Source organism: Aythya fuligula, chromosome 3, assembly GCF_009819795.1.
Source record: "Aythya fuligula isolate bAytFul2 chromosome 3, bAytFul2.pri, whole genome shotgun sequence".
NCBI classification, from domain to species: Eukaryota; Metazoa; Chordata; class Aves; order Anseriformes; family Anatidae; genus Aythya; species Aythya fuligula.
Window position 1 is genome coordinate 1,443,137 of NC_045561.1, and position 27,531 is coordinate 1,470,667.

The 27,531-nt window shown below is 39.2% G+C and overlaps 2 protein-coding genes across 5 annotated transcripts; one reads left to right on the forward strand and one right to left on the reverse strand.

Annotated features, from left to right (window-relative positions):
• Positions 1-134: 134 nt before the first annotated feature.
• ASB3 (ankyrin repeat and SOCS box containing 3) lies at positions 135-23,072 on the reverse strand. 4 transcript variants are annotated; one of them, XM_032184267.1, is made up of 11 exons: positions 22,445-23,072; positions 15,077-15,262; positions 12,672-12,884; positions 12,195-12,353; positions 10,237-10,349; positions 9,556-9,691; positions 8,945-9,122; positions 7,303-7,500; positions 5,121-5,372; positions 2,873-3,006; positions 135-1,371 (listed from the first exon to the last, which is right to left on the reverse strand). In XM_032184267.1, exons 3-11 carry the CDS (start codon positions 12,865-12,867, stop codon positions 1,118-1,120), a joined length of 1,620 nt encoding a protein of 539 aa, XP_032040158.1. In that variant the 5' UTR covers positions 12,868-12,884; positions 15,077-15,262; positions 22,445-23,072; the 3' UTR covers positions 135-1,117. The 4 variants fall into 4 exon arrangements, with proteins under 4 accessions (XP_032040158.1, XP_032040160.1, XP_032040161.1 ...); XM_032184269.1 differs by lacking the exon at positions 22,445-23,072 and adding an exon at positions 16,741-17,935; XM_032184270.1 differs by lacking the exons at positions 15,077-15,262; positions 22,445-23,072 and adding an exon at positions 13,484-13,547.
• CHAC2 (ChaC cation transport regulator homolog 2) lies at positions 13,801-27,057 on the forward strand. The gene is made up of 3 exons (XM_032184272.1): positions 13,801-13,950; positions 21,612-21,647; positions 24,973-27,057. The coding sequence occupies exons 1-3, from the start codon at positions 13,816-13,818 to the stop codon at positions 25,354-25,356; spliced, it is 555 nt and encodes a 184-aa protein (XP_032040163.1). The 5' UTR covers positions 13,801-13,815; the 3' UTR covers positions 25,357-27,057.
• Positions 27,058-27,531: the final 474 nt, after the last annotated feature.

Sequence of the window (27,531 nt, forward strand, 5' to 3'; positions counted from 1 at the left end):
TCCTTTGTTAAGAGAAGTGGTTGTTAACACATAGAAAACTAGTTTATAAGGGCTGCAAAATGTGTTGTACTCTAATAATGAAAGTGTGCAGTTTGATACAGCTTTGTAAAAAAACCCACAACACTACAAGTTAATCAGATTTTATGCAAGAAATTCTATTTAGAGGAAAGGATCTCATTTATTTCATAATTCAGTTTGTCACTAAAGAACACAAATGTTAAAGTTACATCCTGCAATAAATTTGAGCAGAAAACTGCAACTATTGCTCCAAATCATAGTTGCAGCTCTTATAGGCTCCAGTGCTAGCTGTAAACATATTTGAGGTATAAGGAATATTCTTAAGAAATTATGACGTTAAATCAAGGTTGTAAACAGTTCTAAAGAAAGAAGAAAGTGGTGTATTTGTTACTGAGTAAGAGATACAAACAAATCCCTTGACTTTGAATCACGTTAACTTAATGTTCATATGCAATGATTTGCTCTTAACTATAAAAATATTGACTAAAAGCAACCACGTGGGGAGACAAGCACAAACAGTTCCAAGGGAAGTGACTAGGAAGAGCTGCTCAAAGATGACTGAAAATGATGATAAAAGAACAACAGCTCTCCACATGCTGAATACAGATGAACAAGGAAAGAAGGGGGGGGGGCAGTTTATTGAGGAAATCCTTCCCTTTCTCATTAATTTTCTACCTCTGGTTCAGCTAGATTACTCCCCAACATACAACTTCACAACAATAATACACCATTGTTTTCCTTGTACTGTATATGCTGTACTTAGAATGTGGTATCTATTCACAGTGTCTGACCAAATAGACTTCAGCTACTATATAAGCTCTGTTCATTGAACAAGCTAATTTTACTCTGCAAGAGTTAAACACTTCCTTTCAAAATCAGAAAATATTCACAGACCTAGAAAGCTACAAGAAGACTTTTTAAATGAGCACATCATAGAGCTTGTAACAAACGTCCCAATTTGGTATAAAACTGCAGCATGAAAAGATTCATTTCTGCAACCTTACTTACAGCAGTGTTTCCCTGGTGCCTGCTAACTGCCTTTACAAAACTTGCGGCCACAGCGTTGAGTCGCTGGCAGTGCCATCAGCTAGTGCTGGCATTACGGACTGTCCCTCCTCTCTGCATCTTCAGAGCTGGAGGTGGTGGCAGAGTGAACTGCCTCCTCTCGCTGCCCCAGGCAATCCTCCTGCTCTGGGACAGCGCTGGCACGAAGTACATCCAGGTACAGGAGGTAGTCCTGCAGACAGGCCGGCAGCGGCAAGTCCCGGATGAAGCGGTCCGATCGCAGGCGTTCACTCGTTAAAATGGACCGGATCTCAAGACGACACAGGTGAGACAGGGAAGGAATGAAGGCTGAGGAATACAAAACAGATCAAGTGGTGAACGGAACCATGGGACTACACTGCCTGTCTGCTTAGTTTACATAGATCCCTCTGAAACCCCCCATTCTCAGCCAGGTAACGAGGCAGAATTATTGACTGTGAAGGACACTGCTCTGCCACATCAGCTTTTTTGCTATAATATCAACTGCAATCATTTATGCAGTTGCCATACTCATCCTTCTCTATTGAAATACAAAACTTTACGGGACTATACATTTTGTAAGCCTTCAGCTGGAGGTATGAATGTCAGTTCTTGAATTTTTCGTCACAAACTCTTCATTTTTAATTTCTTGTGCTCACTCACATGACCAGCTTATCTCAGTTATCTCAGAGTACTTAATACTCCTCAAGGGGAAAATACTGCTCAGCATAGCAGCTGGCCTGCTTGCCCTGACTGCTCTTGGCTGAAAGAATGAAAAAGTGAAAAACTGTCTTCCCACCTTCTTCCTCTCTGCAGGTTTGGTCAGTATTGCTATTTGTAATAGATAATAATAATAGTAACAATAATATATTTAATATATTATTATATCATTAAACATAATACATATAATACTTAAATTACAAGTATTGCTATTTGGTTACAGGGTATTAAATACTATTACAACACACATACATTTATTAACAACAAAGGAACCGAAAGAACTTCAAATAAATTTCCCCAAATAAAGCCTTTTTTTTTTTTACACTCCAAAAATATATCCTCATTAGCGTTAAATATTCCAAATAAAGTCTTATTTAATAACAATAATATGATTTAGACATTTTCAAAATTATTGTAGCCAATTTAAAAAAGAATATGCTTTAAACTGAGTCACTAACATATTTGAGCAGTTTTTCAGTAACATAATGCATAGGTCATAGTGCAAGCTCTATGTTAAAGCTGCTTTTCTGGAAGGTGAAAACGTCAAGCACTGGTGTTCCTGGACAATCTATAATTGAATCGTTTTGGCTGACTTTGTTTCAATTACAGGAGTGATAATGAATTTCTAGATTTGTAGGTATTTAGTATGATGATATAGATGGCTTTTATTTTAATTACTGTCAATGCTTCCAGAACAAGATAGACACTTTGTTAGAAATACAAATCAAATTTAAAAACAAAGGCAGCGGGATATTGTCTAGAAAATGCAACTTAAATCTTCCCAGAAGAGGATCTTTAGGAAGATGCAGTACTAACTTATAGTCGCTGCCCATATTTTACAGCATGCTTGTTAATTTGAAGAGGAAAAGATAACCCGAATTGAAACACATGAACTATGAATCGAACAATGAAATCAGTAAAATTCATTCAGATATGTTTTGTTTGCTTGTTTTCGGTAACTATTGTTTCTGCTGCCCAGTTTCTGGACAAGCAGTATCTACTGACTATTTGACCTTCTTTGCATTTATGTGTTAGGACAAAGAGCTGTTTCCCACTTATATCCTGGAGATCAGTATACACAGAGACTTATTTTTCCAATTGTTTTGCTTACCAAAATGGCTCTTGGGAGTCCAGCTGAATTTCTCTTTGTAGTCTGAAAGGTCTCGTTCGACAGCTGGGGGAAGTCTCTTCCAGTTTGTGAACTCCAGAATGAAATTAAGGACATCCTCACTCACAGAGTAAATCCTGCACAACACAACTCCCGTAAGATATCACTTTACACAATAGCATAAATATAGTAATAGAAGTAACACCCAGAAAGTTTTCTTGTTTTTAACAAATCCATAACAATATATATTCCAAGCACAGAAAACCATTAAATAGAAATTCAAAGTAATTCTGACAGCATGACTCCTTACTAAGGATTTTATCTTCCTCCATTACTTTTTTTTTCAGAAGTAAGCTAGACTGCAAGAGAAAAATACCTGTTCTGAAATACAAATGCCTTGGTAAAAGAGAGCACTCTTTTCTGCACTTACTTCTTATTCAATTTACACCTAAATTCTAGTTAAGGTGGTGAGACAACAGGGTGTTACAAGCATTACCATCATGTTTGAGGAAAAAAAAAAACACATAGCAAATATTTAGCTACTTATTTAAAACAATCAAACAAAACAACAAAATTTGCAAGTGTTTCAAACTCTCCTACATTTCATTTCTTTAGAATGTAGAAAGAACTTCTAGCAATAGTTTAACTGGATGGAACTTATAAAGAGGCTTAAAGTAACAGCAGGTAAAACAGCTTTTTTAGTACTACACATGATGAACAGTCACACAATTTCATAGAACGCCTTCTTATCTATATATATACAATCCTGAATTTTCATCTAAATGGAAATATAAAATGCTGTAAACACACAAAATACTAAACATTTTTCATACACTTCCTTTTTTAAGAGAGTCATGTCAAAAATATTTTATGTCCTTTCTAGTTTTTATTATTTCAGTTTCCAACACTGAGATTTACTTTTATACACTTATTGAAAAGCACCCAGGAGCGAGGTCTGACTGCTTGGCCGTCTTAAAGAGAAGGGTGACTTCACTTTCCTGCTGGTAATTAAAAGTGCCAATGCTCTAGACTGACGTGTTTATGATTATATAGTTGTTTTGCACAATGAGCCAGGGGCAGTTAATCAACCATATACCTATCATTGCTCTATTATCCTCTTGTTACTTTCCAAGACAGAATAGTCAATACTGCAGTTAAACTCATAGAAACATCAGTTCTGTGGATTATGATGTAAAATGCACTATTTTTAAAAAGTGGGTATTTAAACAAAAAAGTAAACTCTATAAAAGCAGTTGCAGATAACAAAATACAAAAAAGCATCTCCTATCATATACATACACAGGGACACCAGTTTCCCCCCTGAATTGTCATCTTGAAGTGTGTCTACTTGTGCAATCACTTAGTCTCCTGTTTATAAATATGATATACAAAAGCACAGAGGTGCCCAGCTCTTCGTATGCTCCTCTACTGCTCAGCACATCATGGATGCTAATGAACAGGAGAATCTCACTAAGTCATAAATGAATGTTTTTTAAAATACCAAGAGCATAACGACCTAACATTAGCTGAAATATAAATTGGTATTTAAAAACTAAGTAGATCTTAAAATCGTACTCCTTTCATACATTTAAGTGATATATGCAATAACGTTACAGAGCATAAATTATCTTGTTAACCACTTAGAAGTATGAAGTTGATCAAATCTAAGCATCTTTTCCATGGACAGGAAAAAAAAAACAGAAGGAAATACAAATACTTCATAATTTTATGTACATGTTTAACTCTGCAGTGCCTAATTAAATATAAACCAGCACCAAGCAGTAACTTATACACAGAAGAATACTTTTGCCACAGTATTTTGTTTAACACAAGCTCTAGCTCTCTTTCCTTTGCTCCTAACCTCAGACCACCTTCATCTTCCATTTGTTTCCTATCTCTCTTAACCTTTCTTGGTATTTGAAATTCTTCCTACAATTCCTGTATTATACATAGAAACTCAACTTGCAACAAAACATGGGTGCTTTTAAGAAATGCTGAGTTTAAAAAACAAGAAAAGATGCCTTTCTCCAGGGTAGGAATAGAACAGTCTTCATTCTGCCATCTTCCTCACGGTCATTTGTTTTACTCAATCCAGCCATTATCCATGAACCTTATTTCAGACCTTCCCTAACCCTTCCCATTCCTGATCATGACAACTGATAATCACTAATTCTCAGCTAAAAACTCTCATTTGCAACAGCTTTACAGATTAGCATACAACATTTAAGAAAACAAGAATACGTCTGCTTACCAGAACCTGAACAGCAAATTCACTGGATTAAAACCAGCCAAGAGCAGGTGGGGCAGCCATTGCTTGTACTCCTCGTGTGCTTTAACTGCGTAACTTATGAACTCTGATAACTGATCGCCAGAAGGCAGTGAACAGCCCAACTTCAAGAAGCGTCGAAACAACGTAAACTTTTCATGGCACAGGCAATATCCCAAATTGATCCCAAGCAGCGTGATCCCGTATTTCAGAAAAATACCAATTAAATTAAAAAACCTACGAGCAGCACACATGGAACAGGACATCCCATTAGTTTTTCCACAGAAAAGCATCTTTAAGTTGTTGCCACTGAGCAAGCATACTTCCTCTATGAGAAATCCCCACAAACCCAAAGAAAACCACACCAGCCTGACTCCAATTGTTTCTAGAAAGCATCAGTTTAAACCTAAATTGGTTTAGGAGACCCCGGTCCTTATATTTAACACAATTGTTGGTTCTGTCCTGAGAAACCCGCGGTTCCTTTCAGCTTCCAACTTGGGCAGGCTTTCTCACAAATGAGAAAGAAAAATGAGGGCAGGCTTTCTCACAAAAAACAACTTCTCAGATAGGCTGTAGGCCTGTGTTCAAGCCTCAGGTAGTTATAGCAGTCGGGGCACCGAGATACATCTCCTCTCACCTTTGTATTTTAGCTAAGAAGGTTTGCAGGTGATGAGGTTTTGAAACTGCTGAAGTATTGCATGCTTTGATTTTTCTTCCTTAAATAAAGGAAATCAGAACAGGTCATATGTGGAAAACAAGATTCAAAAATAAGAAACTGAAATCATGAGTCACAAATGTAAGGTAGCCACAGAATCTCCCTATACCTTTGGATCTACTGTATAACGTGCATTTTAATGCGGGGCGGGGGGGGGGGGAAGGGGTGTGTGAACAAAATTCAAAACTACCAAAAGTTCACGGATTTGAACAACAGCACAAGAAACAAATTTTGATCCATGAATGTCAAACACTCTGTTAGAATCTGAGTTTTAAGAAAATTTAAAAGTCTCTATGAAGGTATTTTCTCTAATGAAGCACACTGGGCACGTAACATTACTCCGGGTTGATGTTCCCAAGGAAGACTGTCTACAAAGGGTCAACTAACTTGAATTCTGGCAAAATATTAGACAGTAGACAGCAATCAACTGAATTTTTAAAAAGTTGTTTTCAGATGGATTCTCTACCACATTAAAATTTCTCCATTGCCCTAAGCCATAAAGCAGTATTAGGCAGTTGTTCTCAATTAGAATCTAAATTAGAATCTAAAAATTAGCTCTGTGCAAAACCCAGCGCTGCCAAGAAGCGACCCAGATTTGATTCTCAATCTTGCTTTGAGCTGTGTCAGCATTCAGTCCCTCATATATTTTATAAACTGAATTACTCTGGGAGAAGGACAAGGCGAACCTAGGGACAGCAACATCTGGATCTCTTAGAACAATAAAATAAAAATAGCCCACTCTTCCACAAATTAATTTCCCACAGAAAAATGAAGAAACAGATTCATTACTAAAGGAAAAAATCAACAAAAAGTTCACTAAGAACAGCTCACAGACATACCATACGCATAAAGAACAGTAAGGCTCTTATACCTTACTATTTTTCCTCTACTTTGACAGCCTTTGTATTATGAAGTAAGCATTATTTTATTTCCTGTTGAATACCAGGGGTGTGCACTATCTACCAGATACAGAAAGAAATTAGTCATTACATCAAATTTATTCCATTTTCAAGTCCTCCTTACAGCTATAATGTTGACCTGGTTAATTCTGCTAGTCTTATGCAGAAGACCGGCATGCAGAAAAGTACAACACTACTTTCCAGTAATTCATCCTTACCAAAAGGAATTTAGCTAATTAAGAGTCCTCTGTACTGAATTAGAGCATCAAGGCATGTTCCCAGAAGACAGAGGTGTGTTGATAAGGCCTCTTCAAAGCACAAAACCTGCAGTTATGTTCTACAGGAATCCCCTTCAAAGACCAAGCTTCCCCTAGGAAGCTTTCAACAACAGCTCCACACACCATCTTTGTACTTACGGTTTAATTCTGCCAGCTAACGAGCTGGAAGAAAAAGGGCAGGGAAACCCCACATATTAAAAAAAAAAAAAAAAAAAAAGTTAAATAGAAGACCAGCAGAGTTATGAATAATTTCAGAATAGAATAGTTATACTTACTTTTTTTGGAAAACCATACACATGGGTGATCTGCAGTCGAAGCTAAGGCACTCCTGAGCATCTGGACTGTAGCCTTCTTTAAGTAACATTTCCAAACATTCTTTATTACCTCCATATACTGCTGAATACACAGGGCTCACTTTGCCTTTTTCTTTGTCGCAAATCCGGTCAGTAATTGGTATTAGCATCTCTAGTATACTGCAAATATTTAAAAAACACTATTTAATTGCATGACCTTATGCAATGATTACATTTTAAACGTATGGTTATTTTTCATATGGTCATTACAACTCAAGAAAAAAACCCTACCTGTTTTTTCACTGCTTAGTTTGCTTTAAAGAATCATTGTCATTTCATACCCACACCCACAACGTGCTTCTGCTTGGATTTGCACTGATGATAGGCAGAAAAAACTGCACTGCCATGTACAGACTTAGGTGCCTCTAAAATCTTGTATTCCGTTATTCGAAGGAGGCTAGCAATACGTATGTTTTAATTCAAATGAGAGACATATTTCCTATTTTCCAAGGATCCTTTTTACAGCAATAGGGTACCTCTGGTGCACATTTAAAACTAGACTCCTATGAAGCCTGGAAGTGAACTCAATATGCAAGTTGCAAATAAAACGAGTATTTCCTTCTGTTCGACAACACTCACTGAGACACTGAAGCAGACGAATCAGTCTATTTTACCCTCCACATCCTTCCCAGCTAACGAGAATTACAGGGTAAACACCAGTTCCTTTGCTACGAGAATTTATTGATGCTGCTCAGACTGCCAGTTACGTAGTGCTGCAACAGCTATGAATGCAGCATTTGATTTGAAGACATTCCTAACGTTGACATTTTTGCCAACCCATCTTCTGTTTCTACTAAAATGAAGAAAAAGCAGCTCAGTATCTAAGCACAGTCTGCCCTCCTCATCAATTTGAGAAGAGGCATCGATTTGACACCCAAAGTTCAATGACAGCTCAGTTCATGAACCTCTGCTGTCAACAGTTAAGATCAAGCACCTACTGAGAGACCTGCAGTTAGCATCATCATTAGTACAAGTAAGTGATGTCACGCACGTGCAACCATGGGCTTCCTGACAAATGCTTTTCTGCAATGGCCCATAACTCCAGAAATTTCTTTCCACTCTTGGTTTTCAGCTGTGAAAGTGACTTATTTCATCAGAATCGAGCAAAGCTAGAATAAGAAGGACTGAAGGAACTGTTTTGTTGGCTTTCAGTTTCTCCCTGGTTCAGCTAATTCATTATTTGCATAAAATTACTTCACAGACACAAATGTAATTCTAATTAAGAGCTGTTCAAGTTGTGAATGAATCATATGCTACTGTTCTTTACATTTTAAGATGCAAAAGTAACACGGCCACTAACTAAATTAGTATCCGATTCAGGACTGTGGAAACCCTTCTAAAGAGTTACTCAGTTATGGATCAGACCCCGATCAGAAGGTGACTTCAAAACAGTTGATCACTTCACTGGGACTACTAACAGCCATTTAAAATATGAAAAGATTAAGAAATCCTAAACTACAAATCAGCTTGAAAACTCATTTATCTTCCTTTTAGAGCTGAACATCCTCTTTGTTGGTTAAGCTTTTAACACCAGAATGCTTTGAATGTATTTTTGACCACCTACTTTTTATGGCCCATTTCAGCTGCTGCGTGAATAGGTAACTGCCAGTTGTCCTCGTTGCAGTAGAGGTTTGGATCTGCCCCTTTTGACAGTAACAGCTCCACACACTTTGCATGGCCCTCCTGCGCAGCGATCAGTAGTGGAGTGGCTCTGTCTTTGGCCTGACAGTTGATGTCTGCGCCTGACAAATCCAACACTTGAGATTACTCAACACAAAACAAACAAGTTACTCACTTAATTTTGGCTATACATGCACTTAGACACATGAAACTTGTTCACTATCTGGATGAAACTACTGCTGATGCTTTGTGACCAGAGAGAGGATGTCATCAAAACAGTGCTAATGTAGTGCTATTGAAGGTGTTCTGAAACCCTGATGATCCTTACTTTTTTCATAGTTTTATTATTTCCTACTATCATTTCATGAAAACAACATCAAATTCCTAAATCAGCTTTTTAGTAATTAAGGTAGTTTTGCATACCTAACTAACTACATCTAGATTACATTATTTAAATGTGAAGTTATGAATTGTAAAAGTGGAACTAAAATTGTATCTGATGACAGGCTGATGCAAGCTTAAAAACAATAAAGACAAACAAAAGACTGCAATTACCATGGGATACAAGCACTCTTAAGCTCTCCAGCTTTCCATACTGAGCAGCAACAAACAAAGGCGTAATTCCAAAGTCGTCCTTACACTCAATGCTTGCCCCTTTCTCCAGGAGTATTTTAATTATTTCAGTGTATCCCTGAAATAAATATTTTTATTCTTAACAACAAGAAAAGATCTGGAATTTACATAATCTGCTCCCCCCCCCCTTCTAAACAGAAATCAGAAAAAATGCAATATATTCTAGAGGTATACTGCAAAATTAATGTTGGAAAAAAATAAATTATTTATTTTTTCACTTTTGTTCATTTACCTAATACAAATGGAAATTAAATTAGTTTATAGAGCCACTGAGCTAATATATTTCCATGCTAGAAACACGTCTTATATCTCAGGGATCAGGAAATACTAAATGGAATTCTTTCTCAGAAAAAATCTTGTAACAGATACAGTCAGTGAGCTTGTAAGTGCTTGAAATATTTGTAATAGTTAAATAATTACTGCTTCCCAACATCATGTAGTTTCATCATATCATATCAGACACAGTCTTCTGTACATTGCATGTACATGACTGTTAGGGTAGGTTAGGAAAGAAAATCATCTGATAAAAAGGCAAAAAATATACAAACTACCACTCAGAATACACCAGTTACACGGAAATGGTATGATACACTTACAGGTTACCTGAAAAGCAGCTTGGTGCAAAGAATTCCACCCAGACCAGGAATGAGGTCCTTCAACATTTGCTCCATGTTGGAGCAGAAGCTTTACAACCTCTACATGTCCGTTTTCAACAGCTTCAAACAAAAGAGTAAAACAACCAAAAAAAAAATCTCCTTATTAAGTTAAAGAACTCATTGAAAATCTCAGATGCTCTCAACACTAAATTCCTGACACAATAATCCTAATTCTTTTATAAGTGTATTTGCTTACTTGCCTTTTACATTTAAACTGCAAAAACACAGATGCAGAGAATGGAAATTCAGTCACAAAAGGTCTAGTTAGATGTGTTAAAATCCCACCCCCATTGCACTAATACGCACAACAAAAGCAAGTTTCTCTCCTGTGAATCTGAGACAATTCCGCAGCTGGCTGCTAACTGTGCGACAGTTGCTGTGGCCTCCTGAACTTAGGAAGCCCACTGCTACGTCCCAGCAACTTCCTCCAAACTCAAACTTGTTACAGAAAAAAAAGTTTAAAACTGTGATTTAACATCTATATAAACTTCATTTATAAATTGTACATTTAGTTTATACAAGTATATTCGTAGACAAAGCCTCCTTCAGTATCTTGACTCATCCTTGTATTTCTGCCACCACCAATTCTGCCAAGACACACTTCTCATGTATCAGGGAGTGCTTGATACGGTGATAAATCATCTGTGAATAATCACTATTTTTCAAATATTCATGCACATGCTTGCAAAATGGGTGCCTCTGGCTTGCAGTACTCAGTGTCCAACACTGAGCTGTGCCGTAGCCCTATTCTGCACTCTGGATACCTGGCCATGAACTTTTTCTGTTTTGAAAATCCCTTGGCTACACAACCCCAGGACCGTTCCTTGGTCCAGTCTCATCTATGTAAGCACTCAGGCATACTGTACCTCTATCCAGTGTGCCTTTAATGAAGATTTCCCCACAAGTGCTGTCTGCTACAGATTCTTTTAAATAAATAACCTATTTAGTTGTTTAAAAATTAAGTGTCAACAGACTTGTAGGTAAAAGTTAACGTGGCAATCACAGTGTTTGTAAAACAACAAGCATATTTAATTTGATAATTAGTATTCTGAGGATTCACTATAGAAGTCTTAAGCATTTAAAGATGTAAACAAAACTATAGAAGATATTAAACTATATTAAACTAAGGAACCTTAGTTGTTAAACTACCAAATGAAAATCAGAGAAATTGTTGTAGCAAGTTTACATGTCCTATTACAAGAAGTTAATATGCCTGGAACTTTATTTATTAGACAAGTGATGTGCTTAGAAAAAAATACTCTCATTCTGCATAAACCTTGTTTACCACCATAACACCCCACAGCCACCACAGCAAACCCTATTGTATTTTAACATCATTCACATACTGTTTGAGGTGTATGAACATGGAATTGAATTTATATTTAGTTAAACATGGTGTAGAACTTACTATTTTCCTTTGCTCAGTAAAAAAATAACTTGCCAATCAATACAAAAGGTGTAAATATCCCTTCCAGTTTTGGTTTATGTACATTAGAAAGACAGACATAAGAAAAATAACTTATTTGTCTAAGTAGTATCTTAGCAGTAATACACATGAAGCATCCATGAATTAGAGATCAAATGCATCAGACTGCAGGAAGATCTGAGGAACTACTGCCTCTTTCTGAACAGTAAGATCTTCATCGTTAACATTATCTCCTCAGATCAGATAAGTGAAATTAATGGAGAGTGAAGCAGGAAAGTAGGAGAGTGAAGTAGGAAAGAAGGGGCAGCGCATTCAGCTTTGAAGCTGAAAGTAATAGCTAGACCTACTCCACCTCCGAGCACAAAGCATAGCATTTAGGCTACAAAAATATGAAACATGATAGAGAATAAACTCTGGAATATACCACAACTTCTCCCCACATATCAGTCAGTCTAAGATTTCACAGAAGCATGCATCACCTAAGAAGAGCGCGGTGGTTGCCTCAGTGGTAACTTCATCAGCATCAACTCCAGCTTCTAGAAGAACACCGACATTTTCCAAAGAGCCACAGCGTGCAGAAAGGTGCAGTGCACCCATGCCTTCAAACGTCTTTGAATTTATGTAGTTGTCAGATGGAGCTACAGATTGTAACAATAAATTGCAATAAATTGCAAAACACAGTTCTTAAAATAATTTAAAATAACTTAAAATAACTGAGTTATTGGAGATGGGAGGCCTGCAGCATGTCCATGAATGTGCTGATGGACTCCTTCAAACAGCAGCATCAGTTATTGCTGCCCAAAGCAATATATGATAATAATATACCTACCTTGGACTGAAAAGGTAAAGTAAAACCAGTTGTCATTCACAGGCTACAACATGGCCACTTTACTATAGTCAATGTCTACGAAACAAATTTACAAATTTGAGCTATTCCATGTATTTTTTTTCCTTACCTGCATCAATTAGCAGCCTCAGACATTCACTGGAATTGTGAGCTGCTGCTTCATGGATTGGCATCCACCCCCTGTTATCTGGGACATCAAGACTGTACCCCTGTTTAATCAGTTTCCTCAGCATTTTAACATTTCCTTCTCTTGCTGCGAGTCCCACAGTGGAACACCGATCAGAATACGCCTCTGTGAAATCCATCCTTTGTTAGATGAGGTCTGCAGTAGGAAGGGGAAGACGACAAGGAGGAAAAAAAAAAAAAAAGTGGTTGTTAGTACAAGACGTACACAGATTGCAGCAGAGGTAGCTTTCAACACAGGGCCAGAAGCACCCTGAATGAACAAGAAAGCAGAGCCTTAGTGCAGCAACCCTTGAGGAAGAAATCTTGGCATTTCAAGCCACTCGGGTTAGGAACCCACATACAGATGGGAACCATCATAGGAACCATGCCAACCCACAACAAAAAAAAAAAGACTTGAAACACCTTCATGCAGATTTACTCCTCTACCTCCTTTCTGTCCTAAAAAGAAATGAAAGACAACAAAAAAAAATATGATTTTACAATTTTAAGACACACTATGAAGCCAAATTAACTTAAAATAAAAAGTAATTTCTAGACCTACTCCACCTCCGAGCACAAAGCATAGCACTTAGGCCACAAAACATGGTCGAGAACAAACTCTGCAATACACCACAACTTTTCCCCACGCGTCAGTCAGCCTGAGATCTGACAGAAGCACGCACCCCCTAGGAAGAGGTGGCGCTAGGAACCCCTAGGACCCACAAGGGACCCACGAGGGACCCCCCCCCGCGTTACCCTCGGCTGCCTGCTGCCTTCTCAGCCGCTTCCCAAGCGCCTGGTGCCGGCCTCCAGCCCCCAGCCCGGAGCACCTGAGGCCGCCCCGCTTCCTCCCAGCGGGGCCGCTGCCTGAGGCGCGTTTGCGAGCCCGGCGCCCCGCGGGTCAGGGAGGGGGTGAGGGCACAGGGAGGAGTCCCCGTTCGCCACCGGCCCCGCGGAGGCGGTGCTGTGGGGGCCGGGCTCCCCCCGGTGCCGTCCCCTCCGTGCCCGCCCCGTTCGCAGCGCGCAGGCCCCGCGGCCGGCCCGGCCCGGCCCCGCCCGCAGTCGGGGCAGCGCGGCGGGCGGCGGCCATGTGGGTGTTCGGCTACGGCTCCCTCATCTGGAAGGTGGACTTCCCCTTCGAGGAGAAGATGGTGGGGCGCATCCTGGGCTACAGCCGCCGCTTCTGGCAGGGCAGCACCGACCACCGCGGCGTGCCGGGCAAGGTGAGGCGGCGGCGGGCCGGGCCGGGCCGGGCAGCGGCCACACCGGGCTCGGCACGGCTCCCCGGGGCAGGGAGCCTTCTCCTCACCTGGGCAGCACCTGCTGCCTGCCGGGGGCAGACACTCCGGTCATCCCCTGTCAGCCACCCGGGCTCAATAACCCCACTTTGACCTTTTTTTTTTGTTTTGTTTTGTTTTCTACTTTGAAAGTCCGAGGGTTCATTTCCTCCTGGATTCTCTGCTGTCAATGAAAAAAAACTTCTAATGAACTTCTGAGAGGGAAATGATAACAAAAATAACCATCTTTCCTTTTTAATAGGGGAAAAATAACTGTGCTGCTCACTCATTTATACAGACGTGGATCAAAATATTCTAAATATTTAAAATACTGCACGCTGTGGGTGCCTGGCTTTGGGCAGAAAGGCTGCTTGGTAAGTGAGGGCCAGACCCATGCACCTGAGTATGCATGCACCTTGCGGTTGTTTTTCAGCTTTCTTTCTTTTTTACTGAAAGAAGCTTATTTACTGGTCAGAAAAACTATGAAAAACCTAAAAATCCAGCAGCAGACACTTCCAATTTCATTGGAACATAGGTATTTTTTAGCCACTGGCACGAGAATAATAGTTTTTCTCTGCTGTGGGAGCCTGTATCACCCTCCCCATACAGGGGCTATCGCCCTCATATAATTCTAAATGGCTCGACAAATGCTAAAGAAACAATAGGTTACAGAACCACCCAGCGGGTTAGATGAATGCCTTTGATGTGGCAGGACTGTGTTATTTACAGCTGCAGATGCTGCTCACGGCTGAGTCATCAGAAATGCAAACTGATCATATATGTACAGAAACTGATACTTGGGTTCAGCTCTCCAACAATTTACCTACTTTGAATGTTGGTTTTGTATAGTGTAAACTTGTTTTCCTGATGCTTGCTAAAGCAGCTGTCAGACCCGGTGACTCCACTCTAAAGCTGGAATGTAATTTCGGAAGAGCACCCCCAGCAAGGGCATAAGGATTCTTTTTATAAATAAACCAGCATGCTACGTGTAGCATGGGAAAAGTTTTCATTTAGTCTCAACTAGCACTAATAACTGCATCAGAGACCACAGAGTAGCTTGCACAGTACTTACCAGCACAAAGTCACTCTGAGTAAGAGTTCCTCCAGCTGCACGTGGCTGGATAAGAGGGGATGCTGGCAGGACAGCCCAGTGCTTTCTCAGTAGGAACCCTGATTCCTCACTCGCCAGTCATCCCTCTTCAAACTGTGTTTATGTGAGCGCTGTGACATTTCTATTCCTTTACTGAATTCGGAAGTCCTGAAAAAAACATGCAAAATATTGTTCAGGTGGGGCGTAAGAGTGGCTGATCCATAAGCCTCCTGAACTTGGGAAGCCAGGCTTTAAAGCAATATTTTTACATCCGCAGAGAAAGTCCTCTCTTTGCGCTTCAGAAAGTAACGAAACCCTCACAGGCCAGTTCTTCCTTTCTGCAGATATCGTTGGAGACCCCACTGTATTACCTTGTTTTGGGCTAGCTGAAATTCAGGGGATACCCAGAGTGTGTTTGTGCAAATTTGGAAAGTCTTGCAAAATGGCCATGCCAGGTTACTATCAACTAGCACAACCTTTGTTCCAGGAAGCTTAATTCTTTGAATTTCTGCCCCAGTCCAGGTCATGCCCAGAACCATCATCTGCAGGCATACAGAGCCTTAAAACAAACAAACAAAAAGCAACAGTGCCCATGCACTGGTCTATTTCTGTTTAGAAACAGTGCATTATTATTTATGCAAACTGGTTAATACATTTTATTTTTGTTTACAGAAACACTTAGCATTAACAAATACACTTTTTTTCTCAGAATCAACAAGTTAATGCCTTCTTGCATTGCTGCAGTCCATGAATTGTTGCTATTACTTCCAAGGCAAAGAAGCTGCCTCAGTGAATGCTGAGAAGCACACCGTGGAGACTTCCCATTTAACCAGGCCAAATAATCGCCGCTATAAAACCATTAAAACCTCTGTGACATCGGAGATGACGTCTCTTGTGGGTGAACTACAAGTGAAATTGGTCCTTCAGTACTAATGCGTTTTAAAGAACAGCACTGAAATTCTAGCCAGCAAGTTAAAAAAGGCCCTCCTGAAAACACGAGTTGCTACAACATTCCACGGTCAGCGCAACAAAAACATACAGAGCACTTTTACATACAATGGCTGCAAGCTTTTAGTGCAAAACTCAGTTGACCCTGTACTCGTACTTTGAACTGCTCAACTTATATTGTAGTAAGAAGGTTAACTAGTTATAAAGTGATGTTTCATCGTGGTGCCATATTTTGTAGTTTACAGGATGATAAATTGGAAGAAAGTTTTTAAGATCAGAGTGCAGAAAAAAAAAAAAGGATTTTGTTTTTCAAAATATTCCTGAATTTATGCATTAGCTCTACTTAAAATGAAGATTTTTGTTGGATTACTCCAAGCATTACTTTAAAGCTGCTTGAATCTTATCAGGCAATAACAGTGTTCCCTGAAAAAAAAGAGCCATTGGCTTAGAAGGACCTGAATAAGAAAGAAAGGTTGTTTGCATAAATGGCAAATTCAAATTTCTTACTCCAAGCTTTAGAAAAAATGGCAACAGAAATACAGTCCTGCCTGATTCACGTAAAACCTCTCAGACTAGAATGAGGGGGAAATTGTGGATTTTTAAATACAACATAACCAAAGCATAACTTAGTATTTTCACTCCAAAAAAATAAGGTTCAAAGCTTCCAAAACCTCATCTAGTAAGGCCAGCTTTCTTACCTGTGCATTGCTGGTTTTGGTCACCTGTTGGACTTTTCAGTGTTTCCAAATCTCCTAAAGTGTGATTCCTGCATAATCACTTTCTATATTCAACTTTTTTCTTTTTTTTTTTTTCTTTTTTTTTGGGGGGGGAGGGAGAGAAGAGAGTGGTGTTAAAAACATCACCAACATTACTTTTCTCTTTTTCCAATAACAAAGCAGAGAGCTCATACTATGATGATAATCCCAGCTCCTTTTCTGAAATAACCAGCTTTTCATATTCACAAACTGTATTTTTAGTGTTCATTGTCTGAGATTCTCAACATAACAGTTCTGTTTTTCTTCCAGCAGTATCAGAATAATCTACAGTTCCCTAGGCTACTAATTTTATACTTTAAAAATACTGAATTCTTGTTATGCTCCAGTTCCCTAAAACATTCCCAGGTTTCAAGATTTGCTAAAATTATTCAGACCTCCTCAACTAATATAAAATGTGGGGGCATAATCTCACCCAGATGCATTAATCTGAACTATTATAACGTTCAGCAGCTGTCTGAAGAGCCTGGAGATGTGTGTGCCCATAGACCCTGTTTTTTTTTCAAGGCTGTTCTGTGCAAGGCAACAAGAGCCATGTGCAGTGCTGAGGTGGGACTGCATGCTTCAGTTCTGCCCTTTTCCTCGTGTGAGTCAAATTCTGCATCCGTCTGCTGTAAACCATAGGAACAGCACTGAAGTGCAAATACATGTAAGGGCTGAAGTGTGAAACCACTGTTAGCACAATATGGTTCCAACCACACTGAGAGCTTTCTGCAGCCAAACAACAGAGTTTGCTGGGTTCTCCTTGTAATCCCCTTCCCATTTGCTGTAGCTGCTCCCCAGCTTTGCTGCCCAGTGCAGTGGCAGCTCTGCCATGTGGCCTGTCGGTGTATATCTGGATCTGCTAGAGACTCTGTAGCTAAACTTTGGATGTGCTTTGGGAAAAACAACAACAACAAAAAACACTAAGGAAACTTGATGACATGATTAATTTCACTCCTGCTGTCTGCTTTTAACCCCTATGGGACTCCCACATGTGCACTCTGACATGGGGTTACCAAGTTTATACAGAATAATTCAGCTTACAGTTAAATCAAGATGATGAAGGGCTTTTAGTTTGTTAAATGTGAAATGGAGAAAAGAAGTCCCATCAGGAAACTGTCCAAATAAGATTTGCTGTGAAGGTGTTACAGGATCCTGCTAGCCTCTGCATTTCTCTACTGTCTGTTCCGGGGCAGCGAAAATCCAGGATTGCCAGCCTTTGAAAATCAACCCCAGCTCCACTGGATGTCCCCAGCAAGGGGCCTAGGGGAGGACAGACAGACAGCTCCTGTTATGCTATCACTAGGCGCAGGAAAATGAAGCACAAAAAGCTCCTCTTTGTTTAAATAATCTTGTTCTTTAAGGAAACCATTTAAAATTATTATATTCCTACTTAATAGCAAACTTTTATTCCCCTTTCTGAAAATTTTTAAGAGGTAGTCAAACTAAAATAATTTCTAACGTAATGTTCCCTCTTATTCCACCTTATTTTCACACCCAGATGCCAAAACTAATTGATTCAGTAAATGTTCAAATTTTTTCAATCAGTAAATGTTCAGTAGTTTTAATACCTGAACACTTTATGGTATCACTGAAAACAATCTAGCATAGCCACGGAAGATCTTACTTCAGTTTCATAGGACACATCAGCTAGATCTAAGGAACTGCAGGCTGCACAGAACTGAAAGGAATTCCTCAAAGACACCTGATTTAGGAGGTCATTCAGGTTTGCCCTTGGCAGTACTCCTTGGACACAATAGAAATCATTTTGGTTTATATTATATAGCCAGTCATTTACAGATACATGACTTTCTTTACTTAGCTGGCATGGATAATACCTGTGGTTCCGTAATAGTGTTTGGTTTAGGCAGCTCCGTGCAAGACAGACTCTACAATCCAATAAAACAAATATCCTGGCCTTATGTAGACAAACAGATTGTTCTTTCATCACACAGCCGATTTGAAGATGACCTACTCAGTACTTCACTGCTTTCAGAACTTTTAACTTTACTGTTTCAGTATTTTACATTTATTAGTTAGGCTTCAGATACAGGCATTGCTGTTAATACAGAGAAAGCGGTTTCACACCACAAAACGTCTCTTTAATCTACCATTTACAAATTCTTAGTGACCACTATGGAAAAGACAAGTTAGAGAAGTGTTAACAACTATGGAAGAAGCTGATGGCCATATAGAAAACTAAGCCGTATTCTGTATTATCTGTCAGAGCTCAGAAGCTAACTCAGTGTCATTATGGATGGTTTTATTATTTTTATTCTTGTAAAGACAGTTTTTCTCATATGTTGCTTCATTAGAAAATGAATAACTGGGGGGAGGGTGATTAGCACATGAGCCAATAAGCACACCTGTACCTTGACAGTTTTGTGGAGTACCAGATACTCTGTCTTGGAATGATTATGGCACAGCTGGATGACAGAAATATGTGTGAGTGTGCAGAGAGGGTCAGTCGTCCCAGCCAGAGAAAAGTTACTTCTGTATGAAGAGAAATAAACCCTTCAGTTTGGCAAATAAAAAAAAGCAGTAGTGAGAGTTGCATTGTAAAAGAGTGAATGTATAGAGAAAGTGAATGGACAGCAAGAATCAGCTATTTTTCCTAGCATCAGAATGAGAAATACTTAAAATTATCAGGAAAGAAGGCTCAAGGAAAAGAGAGCAAACAAAACTAATAAAATACGTATTTAAATCGCTGAACTCACTGCCATGAGATTTGGCAGAGACTATATAAAAGGTGTTAAAATAAACTGGGCAAAAGAGTGGAAAAGTGATATTGTGGTAGCTAAGACAGTAAGACAGGTATAGATTTTAATGCTGTGACTGACAGGAGAAAGTATTGTGGATGAACTGCTTCTGTTTGTGCTAATACCCATGCATGCATTTATACCCACCAGCAGCTTCTTACATAAATGATTGTGTGCATGTGTTTCTTTAACAGCATCAGGTGCTTAGGAGAAGAGCCTAAAACAGAGAGTGTGACAGACCATGGGTCTTTATCTCAGTATGGCAGTTTTGGTAGCGTTTGTTCCCAGTTTGTTAAACGTAAAACATTTAGAAAAACATTTGATCATCAGAATTTCCCGTCTATTAAAAGAGAGAACACCTAGACCGAGTTCAGCGTTCTTGTCTGAACGAGACTCCTTAAGACGCACTCTCTAAATAAACAGTCTGTGACATATTTAGCCTAACTCAAGGTGAACCCTTCAGTACTATTATTAGTGCACTGTGTTAACCAGCTTCCTTTGAGATTAAAAACTGAATGACAGCAAAACAGCTCCAGGTAATTTATTGATTGAGACTGTTTTCAAACAGACTAAGATGAACAGGTGCATTTCCTATGTCATGCTTTTTATAAAGAAACACCTCAGTTATCTTGCTTAATTGTATAGAGCTGTGGTATAGAACTGATTCCTCAATGTTCTCAAATAGAAATCATTTTAGTACTTTCTTAGTTTTGTTGCCTTATTTTATCAATCAGATCAGAAACAAATGGCTGAAGCTGGGTGAAGAGTGGCATGAGAATGAAAAAATACAGCACCTCAGAGCTTATAAATAAACAGCCTTTAAGATTATAAAAGATCCAACATTGAATAAATAGTATCTATAGTTGATAGTATCAGTTAAGTGTTCTGTAAAAACTAAATTTCATATTTGTTATGAAAAGAAAGTATGGCTTTCCAAAGGCTTAATGTAGGCGAAGACCCATGTTATTACTGTGTGAGAGAGACAAATACAGGTATAGACTAAGCAAACAGAAAAACACTGATATGTCGATGAATCTACTACAGATGAGTCAGAAAAAGACTGAAATGATGTAGTAGTAGAAGAGTGAAAGCTAGCTAAAACTAAGTGAAAGGCATGCATCCACGTACACTGAGTTCAGGTTATCTTTGTAGCTCCTAAGAAAATTAATTTCTGTCCTAGACTACAATTGAATGAATGGCAATGTCTCTGCTTTCCCTTACAAGGAATCAAAGACACTTGTACACTAATCTGATGCCAAAATCAGCAATTTTACACTACAGATGTAGTAGTTTCCTCACAGTGTTCTATGTTTATATTTTAAAATGCTGTTATGTAGTAGTTGGTCTCAGTGATCCTTGTGGGTCCCTCCCAATGCAGGATATTCTATGATTCTCCAGGTCATACAAAAAAAATCATTAATTATCTTTTCTGTATTTACAAACTGACTTCCTACTCTTCCTGCAAGAGGTAGCTCATAGGAAAAAGAAGCCATTCTAAAGGTATCCTCCCTCTGTCCAGTAAGACAGAAGGAGCTGGGAGGGGGAAAAGAGGAAAAAAACAGTCTTCTGTACAAAAACCTTTTTTTTTTTTTTTTTTTTTTTCAACTTTGAGTTACCCAGTACTAACGTAAAGAGTTTTATCTTACTAAAAACCCCTAACAGATTTCTTTGCTGTATGTTTTCAAAAACATCTAATTTGCAGGGTGCTTTTAAACCTAGGAGTTGCCATGTGTCACGGTGTATAATTAACATTTTCTAAAATCCAGTTAGTGCAAGCCAAACCAGAAATGGTAGTACCTTGCTTAGGGTATGCAAGCTGGATTTCGATGTTACATTCTTTTCCATGCCTGTGTACTTTCCATGACTTTTTGTGTACAAGTGAGAAGGTTTACCTTGTTGTCATTATAGAGAAAAAAATACAGCACAGTACTGAGAAGAAGCAACATGACTGAGGAAGGTGCATTCAACATAGTTTTGCTTTAATTAATTGTTGTCATCAGTGATTTACAATGAAAGCTTCTTACTGAACTAACAATGATTTTCTTTTAATTTTAGCCTGGAAGAGTTGTGACTCTGGTTGAAGACCCTGAGGTACAGTACTCCTGTCTCTGTAGTGTACAGACTGTCCTATTGTGTTCCCAGCCTGTGTAGTAAGTCTCTATTAATTTTGTTTCTCTACAACCCAATAATTGAGTTATCTTTACTGCAATGAAACGTTCTCTCAAAATTCCTTGGAGCTACACCAATGACTATTCATTATTTCAAATAAATCCATCAGTCTAAACTAAGCAACTGGAAGTAGTTTTGGTCTATTATTATGAAAGGTAAATTTTCAAGTATTGTCATGACGAGTCACTTCAGCTATCCAGCTACAAAACACAGAGTTTTACTTTTGGCGTGTTTACAGCGCTGAAGACACACTGATATTAGACATTAGGTGTTGCGTTAGAACCACAATCTTAGCCTCCCAAAATAAAAACTGAAACACACCAAGATAATACTAATGTTAAAAAGGAGATGTCTTTGCCTTATTTTTTGCTACACGGATAAAATGCTTAAGGAATTAAATGCCACAACCCTGCATTTAGTTTCTACGTAACGTGAAATTAGCTCCTGCGTAGGACAAAAAGACCTTTGGCCTGGGTCTGCTGTTCTTGCTCATCTTTCAACTTGTTACTTAGGTCTCACTTAGAAAAGCACAAGGGAAATGTCTGGGTTGTGAGAGGGAGGAGAGGTGAAATCAGGCCTACACTTTCAGTCCTTGAAGTTGTAGGAAAACTAAGATTTTTCTGCCTTTACCCAGTCCTAATTCTGTTTGATAATAATGAACCTATCTTTACAACTACATGCTACTACAGCTACTACATTAATTTAGGGCTCTTACCCACCAGAGAGCTCTTGGTTGGACGGCTCACCAGCCAGGACAGGACTCATGAGGCTGGGAAGCCCTGGGAGATGATTTGGTGGTAGATCTCGGGTGCAGGTGCTCCCCCAGTCTCTGCAGACCCTCAGTGCAGCAGAGCCGCTGTGTTCGGCGCCTTGCTGTGATGGTCGTGTCCGTCCAGCTGCTTGACGCTTGAAGGGAGTGCGTCCCTGCAGGTACTGCTGCCTCCAGAGCAGGTGGGGAGCAGGGCTGGAGCAAGGCCACACAACGCAAGGCTGGAAGACAGGGAGATGGGTATTTTGGCAGTGGTTCGTTTTTATTTACAGTAGCTTATCTGTACGGTTCTGATAATGTTGTCTTATCAACCTATGCCCCGAAATAGCAGCCACAGATAGAGGTAAGTTTAACTGTAATCGTAAAGTTCATCTGTTTGTGCAGTTAGCAAAACCAGCAGAATGCAATGCACTGTCTCTCATTGTGATTTTCTGTACCTTTCTAGTAAGAGGTTTTTTCACGTTGCTGTACTGCTGGGTACCATTATGTTACACAGACTCCTATATAAACAAAGAATGGTTATGTTTGTTGTCACTCAGTTTCTATTGTTAAGCAAACTTACTTGTTGCCATAGAAACTTTTTTCCCCTTAGCAAACCAGTTTTGTTTGTTTGGTGTTTTTTTTTTTTTTTTTTTTTTTTTTTTTTTCCCTTTTCTCCAGAATCTGGTACAGCCAGATAATCATACCTCACCCATAAACATCGAGTGACAAGTAATGTCCTTTAATTCCAGTAACCCATTCTGCAGCTTCGGAAGGTATCCTTATGCTGACCGCACCTCAGCAGCCTGCAGCCGTTGTGTCCCCTGCCCTGAGCACTGCGGTGCCAGCAGAAGCAGCGCTTTCTGTCATTGGCACTGCCAGCCCCCAGCTCAGTGCCAGCCGTGCATCCTTTTTCACTGGCAATAGGCACAGCACGGTTTGGAAGCGTCTAGCTTGGAGAGTTAGTTTAATTTGCTCCGTCTGCATTTCTGCACCAATTAAAGAGGAAACCACAAGAGAAGGAACAACTGTACGCTTGTCAGATTTCCGGGTTTTAATTTTTCATCTGAAATAGGGATCCCCTACACTGAAACCAAAATGAATGAACGAGCAGCATTTGCCTGCTTCAACCGAATGTTCCACAGCCCCTGTCCCCACCACACCTGCAGAGATTTTCCTACCCACAAGGTCCATCTACGTGGCAGACGTAAGTCCAGCACATAGCACGTGCAGAAGGGACCCCTGCAGACAGCTGGAGCAAACCCACACCACAAGCAGCCGAGGGGAAGCAAGGACCACTTTTTGTACTCCCCAGGGCTACTCCTGGCCGCAGCACACGTAATGGTGTGGCCATCCACGGAGGGTGCCATAGGAAATGCCTCCTCTGCATCTTTTCTTAATGAAATGCCTTTGACCTGCTTGTTAAAGTCAAACTGCCAAATTCAGCTCTCATTAACAAACGTCACCATCCCACCATTATTATGACTAAATACCAAGGTCTTATTTTAAGGAAAAAAAAATAATAATTGTTTTGTCATCGTTACTGTAGCACTGTTTTGTGTACCCGCTTCACTGCAGGAAGAGCCCACATTTGATGTTGGCAGTAGACAAATCAGATTATCACATAGTTTAAAGCAGCATTCATAAAAAACAGTATGTAGCCTGTAAAGGATAACAGACTGTAACCATTTGCCTATGCTATTTAAACAAAGCAAATCAAACAAAAGCCAACAACATCCTGTTAATCTGTCCCTACTCAGATCTCACTCATCTGCCCATACAAAACTCTGTAAGGGAGTATAACTAACTCACAGCACAGTTAAATGCTTTCTCAGAGATTTTATCCATGAGGATGATGAAGAAATAATCAGATTTACTAAGACAGCGATGAAATTAATCCAGCAGTGTTTGCTGAGGAGCTGGTATGCCCCAGTTGCGCAAACTGAAGGTTTATTCCAGCATTTTCTTCTCAGGTTCAGTATTAGCACAGTAGCATCACCACCCTCCTCCTGCCAAATGTGTGTGACAGAAGTGACACCCACATCCTTAAAAGTGAAAACGTAACTAAACAGAGACAAGACTTGGTCAAAATTACTTCGAATTTGGTACTCTTTACAATTTTCATTTCCACTCTGCGATCTTTGTGAGGTCAGGAAGACACTTCGTGTCCTTCCTACCAGCTCTTTCAGTCTTCAGAAGCCCACGAAGGCTATTCACTATTTCAAATTTAACTGCAACAAGAAATTGTTTCATAAGAACGGCCTTGGCATCAGGAAGAGGATCAATCTGCATAATTACTATTTTGATCTTAGATTTCCTAAATAAAACAGCCCTTTTAATATGGGACTGCTTAGAAGAACAGTTTAGAAATAGTTATAAGACTGAAAATGGAAGATAAAGTGTGAAGAAAGTCTTACCAAAATAAAACAGAAATACATTAATTTCTGAGCATGCTTTTAAACTCCACTTGGGTTTTTCTTTTCTTATGTCCTTCAACAGGGGTGTGTATGGGGTGTTGCTTACAGATTGCCAGCTGGACAAGAATGTGAAGTCAAGGCATACCTAGACTTCAGAGAGAAAGGAGGCTACAGGACTACAACTGTCGTTTTCTACCCAAAAGACTCGTCAATAAAACCATTTGATGTATTACTATACATCGGAACTCGCGATAACCCTAACTACCTTGGTCCCGCACCTCTAGAAGAAATCGCCGAACAGATCATTAATGCGGTTGGTCCCAGTGGAAGAAACACAGAATACCTGTTTGAACTTGCTGACTCTATGAGAAACCTCGTACCAGAAGACGTGGATGAACACCTCTTCTCCTTGGAGAAACTAGTAAAGGAACTATTGGAAAAGCATCAAAGCGTAAATTGCCTATAGAATAACTTCTTTCTTTTAATGATCTTGCTTCATCTTCAGAGGAATGGTTTCATTGCACAATGGCTATATGACTTGGAGGCATGTTTCTCTGTACTATGCTATCTTATTTATTTTAATATTGCGTTCAAAAGAGTAGTTAGTCATTAAAACATACGGTTTTAAAAATCATTCTTTTGGGAGTCTGTAGAAAGGGGAGCAGGGGAAGTGCTTTAGGTTTGAATTTGGTATATTGTTTTCTTTTTATCCAAGGATTACATCTTTCTTTACAGAAATCTCAAGAGAACCACTTACGCCTCTCTATTATTTCAGGTTAAAAAAAAATCTTTTAAGTATTTTTAGGTGAAAATCTGCATTCAGATACAACTCCCATTGATTCAAGTGATGTTTTTTTCAGATTCAAGACCGGCATGGAGCTCAGTGCAGCTAAACAGATGAATGTTAAGTAGGTATTGTAAACTGCATAGTAAATGCATAGTAGGAAACTTCTATCAGCATTCAAGTTCATCGAAATTAAGTTGTTCCATTGCATTAGTGATCTTACCCTGCATGTTTGTCCTTAAGACATAGAGGATAAACTGTCAGTGTCACAAAAATAGTCCTTTCCTTTGGCTCATTGTGTCAAGCCCCTGAAAAACAAAGTGCTGGGGTACTCCGACACAAACAAGCCGTACCTACCATATTAGTGCCTCATTTTATTTCTCAAGATTAAAAAATAAAAATAAAGTGTTAAAATTAACTAAGAGTATGACTTGAAGCCACGATGCAGCAAGAACGTTCAGAAACTCTCAGCTTTGTTATTTGCCTTTAGATGCTGTTGTAACCCAATTTTGTAGAAACTTACCAGTCTGTGATGATAGATTCTAAGCCAGTGATGTTCAAGCAGTGTTTCAGGGATTCACAGACAAAAGGTCATTAAGAAAGGAACCCTCTTTTCAGCCAGCTGACGTGTTTTATGGACTTCTAGCCAAAAAAAGTTGGAAAGCCACCAGTTTAGGCTAATAGCCTTACTTTATGCAAAATAGGCAAATGGCGTTTCCGTCCGAACAAGGACTTGTCTTGCTTCTCAGAATTTTAAGTTATTTTTGTTAACTTTCAAAGTGTACTTTTTTAATGTTAATATAGGAAAGGTCCTGTTTCAAATACCATGTAGCATCTTATTTTCTCATGCAGGGAATGTATATATGTTCAGTAGGCATTTGGAAGCCTATATTTTTCATCAGTACTTGCAAAACCAGTATGTTTCTACTATACAGGTTGTCCATTTTCCTTCTTTGCATTTTCCTGTTTTATATTTGTAATTCCTGGAAAATACTAGGGTTATCAGCATAATAAGCTGCTGTTACTTTTCTTGGCCACCTACAAAAGCAAAAAAGAACATTAATAAATGTTAGTGGGAAACATTTGAAAAAGGCACCCAGATGAGTAGATCGTAGGATATTAAATCCAAAATTAAATTCCAGATAATAAGATTACTTCAAATATTTAGCCAAGAAAGCTGTTGTTGTTTTTTGTTTTGTTTTGTTTTGTTTTTTAAATACCAGTTTACAACTTTAGCATGCTTCTGGCATCACTCAGGCATACATTTATTGAGGAAAGAAAAAAACAGTTTACTGGTTTTTAGAAGCTACTGTTTAGTGGTTGAATACCACTCTTAAAAAAAAAACGTGTAATAGGGTCTCACTTGATGGACTACTGTAACTTGCAGAAACAAATCCTCTAATTATATTAGCAAAACAATCCCATGTACTGAGGCCCCATTGTTCCATTAGTACACGAGTTACTTGCAAACTGATGGAATAAATATCCTTCAGAGGTCTTGATTCTCCACTGCACTGTACTGGTTTAAGATCGATATAACTGAGTGGAAAAGCAACCTCGGCTAATTCAGCTGTACAGCGGGACAGAAGCCTGATGGGGATGTCCAGGTGTCTGTCCATCACAACAACCATTCAGATGCCTGAAGATGGAATTAAACATTTGAGCGAGTGACTTCACACACCAGACTACCAGTGATAGCCACATCAGCACTGATCAGCATGCACCGTTATGCAAGCATTATTCCCCCTGACGTAGAATAACTCTCCAGTGTTGTGGGATACTGGACTATTACTGAAAATGTTATGTATGAGTTACTTCAAGAATATTTAAGTGTTCCTCCCGCAACAAAGCCAGACA